The sequence below is a fragment of the Aquarana catesbeiana genome, linkage group LG03 (assembly GCF_042186555.1).
Source record: "Aquarana catesbeiana isolate 2022-GZ linkage group LG03, ASM4218655v1, whole genome shotgun sequence".
NCBI classification, from domain to species: domain Eukaryota; kingdom Metazoa; phylum Chordata; class Amphibia; order Anura; family Ranidae; genus Aquarana; species Aquarana catesbeiana.
The window spans coordinates 610,580,225-610,583,979 of NC_133326.1; the positions used below are offsets into that span (position 1 = coordinate 610,580,225).

Genomic DNA, 3,755 nt, shown 5'->3' on the forward strand with positions numbered 1-3,755 from the left:
ATCATGGCGGTCACATGACGATAAGCCCTGCCTCCCAGTATTTTAAACCCCTTAAAGGCCAGCATAAGCTGGCTCAGTGAGTACAGTTATATAATCGATGGATTTTTAAACTGAACTCTGGGATAAGCAAATATTGTCTAAATGCAAGAGGCATATGTGTGTTCTTGAATCTTGGTGTGATTTGTATATTTCCTTGATCTGTGAAGTTAACCAGCACTAAACTTTGCTTCTTTGCAGTCGCTTCCTGTAATAATGACCGGTCGCTGTATCCAACCCTGGTGTCGTTTTCTGCATTCAGTCTGTAGTGGGTGATTCTGTTGGGTCATTTCCACAGCCCTGGTGTCTGCACAGGCTATGTACAGCACATTGATGATCTCGCTACTACATTTACAAGCGAATAACTGGGTTTGCAAAGGCATTTGGTGCACACAAAATGGAATTAATTTTTGTCTATTGAATGACACAGCCATTCTGATACTGTCATCTAGAGGAGGATTGGTCTCAAGCAAGCAAACCCTATGCTGGCCCAGGATAACCCCTCCTATTCCCAGCATTCACTAGAATGGGGCATTTTACAACGCTCCCTAAACGCCCTATGTGCGGTTTCGTAGCGTTTGAGTGTTAAAACTGCTCCCACAATGGAAAGTGACAGATTTTAACACTCCGCAACCGCCCCAAAACTGCGCCGAAAACGCCTGCCAAGCGTTTGCGAGAGTTACCATAAACTTCAATGGGAGGCGTTGAAAAGCTTCAACGCCTCCTGACTCGACATGAAGCTTCAATTTTGAAGCGACGCTAACACTTCATGTTTTTGTAATGTGAACAGCACAATGTGCTGTCTATTGAATCTTGTGCATAGGCGTTTGAGGGGCATTTTTAACGCCTGTCAAATGCCTCTCCAACGCCTATTCTTAAGCCAGTGTGAACTCAGCCTTAATCTCCCCAGTCTTATACTAGAGTCTAGATCTACTGTATTTCCTGTATTTCTGTAGATGCTTTCCTTGCACCCCACCCCTTCAGTCATGTTGAGTTTGTGGGACCAAAAGCTTTAGTATGCTGAAATTGCAGTACACCCTTCTTTGGCTGTTGTGTCCTAGTTGATTCAGCAAGATTAGTTGCCTGGCCAGACAATCTTGCTGACATGGAGCCTCTGTCCTTCAAACCAGGGGGGTCAGAGATCTAAAGGCCCATGGCCCATTTTAATAGGCTGGTCATTGTGCCTGGACCTTGTTTTAGTTTTCAGTTCTTTCCAAGGCCTGTTCCTTCTAAGGATTTGGCCCATTCATTGTTGACCACATCAACTTAAGGGTCCTTTTTGAGAATTTTTTATTGTTTCAACTGTTTTTGGTGGATTTTGATTGATCAACTTTTTGCTTGATTCTGGTTATCCCTCTTTGGTGGTCCCGATATTGATTCTCCATGTCCTCCCCTTGACTACTAATTGATTCCTATTTGGGTTTGGGGGCTTGGCCTCATCAAGTTCCCCTGTTGTTGTTGTTATTATTATTATTATTATTATTATTATTATTATTAATAATAGTTTTTTTTTTTTGTTTTTTTTTTTTGGTGGGGGTTGGGGTCTGTTGGATGTTGTTGGAGGCTGTGGGCAGAGAACAGACCCTGCTGGATTGCTTAACTACAGCAGAAAAAAGCCAGTCTAGATATTCCTTCAATCCAGTTCTGAGATTTACACAGGACTAAAAATATTCTGCTCCCATTTATGTATTTCATCTGTGTATTTAGTGGTTTGCATGGAGTTCATCTTTAACGTGAAGCATGTAAAATGACGTGAGGATAGTATTAACGTGGTGGTGTGGGTAGAAGGCAAAATGGTTAAACCGTTTTAAAGGCCACATGCAGCAAAAATATAGTTTCGTTTTTGTGTGGTGTTGGACAGGATGTTACCTGCCAGTTGGCTGCTGTTCTTCAGGACTCCATCACAGTCATGACCAGGCTTTCTGCAGCTGGGTTACTTAGCCCTGTTTGGTTCTCCATGATTTCATGAACACACCAAAAGCCCGGAGGCCTTTTTACAACTCAGTGTGGTTGGTATCCTACCCACATCCACCCAAATCAGGCTAAATATTTTAATCTATTAATGTAGAAGAAACCTAGTTGAGAGATGGTCATGAGACCAAGAGCTAAGTACAATGCTTTTCCTTAGCAGGCTTGCATTTCTGAAGACCCCTCTACAGCAGACAACAGCAAAGTTCAAGTGAGTGCTACAGCCAAACCTTCCAAAAGAGGCAGAAAGCCTGGTTCCATCAAGAGAGTTATGGTAAGTTCTTGTTTTATTCTAAAAGTTGACATTTGTAAGGCTACATTCACACAGAGTAGTTTAGCAGGTGATCGTTTGTTGCATTTAGAGACCGCAAAACGTTGCCTCTGGACTTAGCAACACTATGGCCACTTACAAACTGGCTAACAGTTTTTGTGGCCAAAATTGAGCACAACGCGGACCTTCAATGCAAACTTGAGCAGCATTCACGAGGCGGTCAGAGACTCTATTAGCATGTAACTGCCAAGAGCAGTTGCATATTAAGAGCCCTTTCACACTGGGGCGGTTTGCAGGCATTATTGCGCTAAAAATACCGCCTGCAAACCGACCCAAAACTGCCGCTACTGTTTGTTCAGTGTGAAAGCCCGAGGCTTTCACACTGAAGCGGTGCGCCGGCAGGAGAAGAAAAAAACTCCTGCAAGCCGCATCTTTGGAGCGGTGTATTCACCGCTCCTAAACCGCTCCTGCCCATTGAAATCAATGGGGCAGCGCGGCAATACCGCGGCTATGGCCGCGCTATGCGAGCGGTTTTAACCTTTTTCGGCCGCCAGCGGGGGTTAAAACCGCACCGCTAGCAGCCGAATACCGCCGCAAAAACGACGGTAAAGCAGCGCAAAAAATAGCGCTGTTTTACCGCCGACACCCTCACCGCCCCCGTGTGAAAGGGGCCTAACAGTGGTAGTTACTACTGAGTACAAATCTGACAGCCACCACTGATAGCTGAAACTGTTCACACACATTGGGATTGATTTACTAAAGCTGAAGAGTGCAAAAATCGAGTGCAGCTGTGCTTGGTAGCCAAGTCAGCTTCTAACTTCAGCTTGTTCAGTTAAGCTTTGACAAAAAAAAAAAAAAACTGGAAGCTGATTGGTTTCTATGCAGAGCTGCACCAGATTTTGCACTCTCCAGTTTTAGTAAATCATCTGCAGTATGTGCAAGTAGTAGAGGCTGCACGATTAATTGTTAAAGATCGAAACCGCGATTCTACCCCCTTGCGAACTTAACACAGCGTTTTCCCCGATTCAGTGCAGAGAGTTCTCTGTTCACAGCTGACAGCTGTCCCAAAAAAAACAGGCAGCCTGCCAAGTTTTTCACAACTTCACTTAGGCGTAGATAACTATAACAGTGTAACATTTGGCACCTTTCAGGGGGTGGGTGTCCAGTAACGGTCTTTGACACGTATCCTGTCCCCACTTCGGTGATTGTGGGCCGTGGCGAATTACGTCAGCGGCTCAGCTCCCTCCTCCTTCCCCGCCTGCTGGGCCAGTAGAGCGCAGCGCTGCCTCGCGCATGCGCAGTAGGGACCCGGCATGAAGCCGTTAAGGCTACACTGCCGGGTTCCCTTAGTGGCAATGGCGGCGGCAGCACCCCGACAGCTGCTGGAAACATCAGCTGCGGTGCCGACATCGCTGGATTCCAGGACAGGTAAGTGTCCTATTAAAAGTCAGCAGCTGCAGTATGTGTATAATTTTTGCTG

At 45.6% G+C, this 3,755-nt stretch overlaps 1 protein-coding gene across 4 annotated transcripts in view; it reads left to right on the forward strand.

Moving 5' to 3' along the window:
- The window catches only part of CDCA2 (cell division cycle associated 2), a 100,131-nt gene that overhangs the window by 63,702 nt on the left and 32,674 nt on the right, over positions 1–3,755 (forward strand). For 3 of the 4 annotated variants that reach the window (XM_073622233.1, XM_073622230.1, XM_073622229.1), the window contains exon 13: positions 2,165–2,278. In XM_073622233.1, coding sequence (XP_073478334.1) covers positions 2,165–2,278 — 114 coding nt within the window. The remainder of the gene's footprint in view (positions 1–2,164; positions 2,279–3,755) is intronic. The other variant, XM_073622232.1, reaches the window with a different exon arrangement.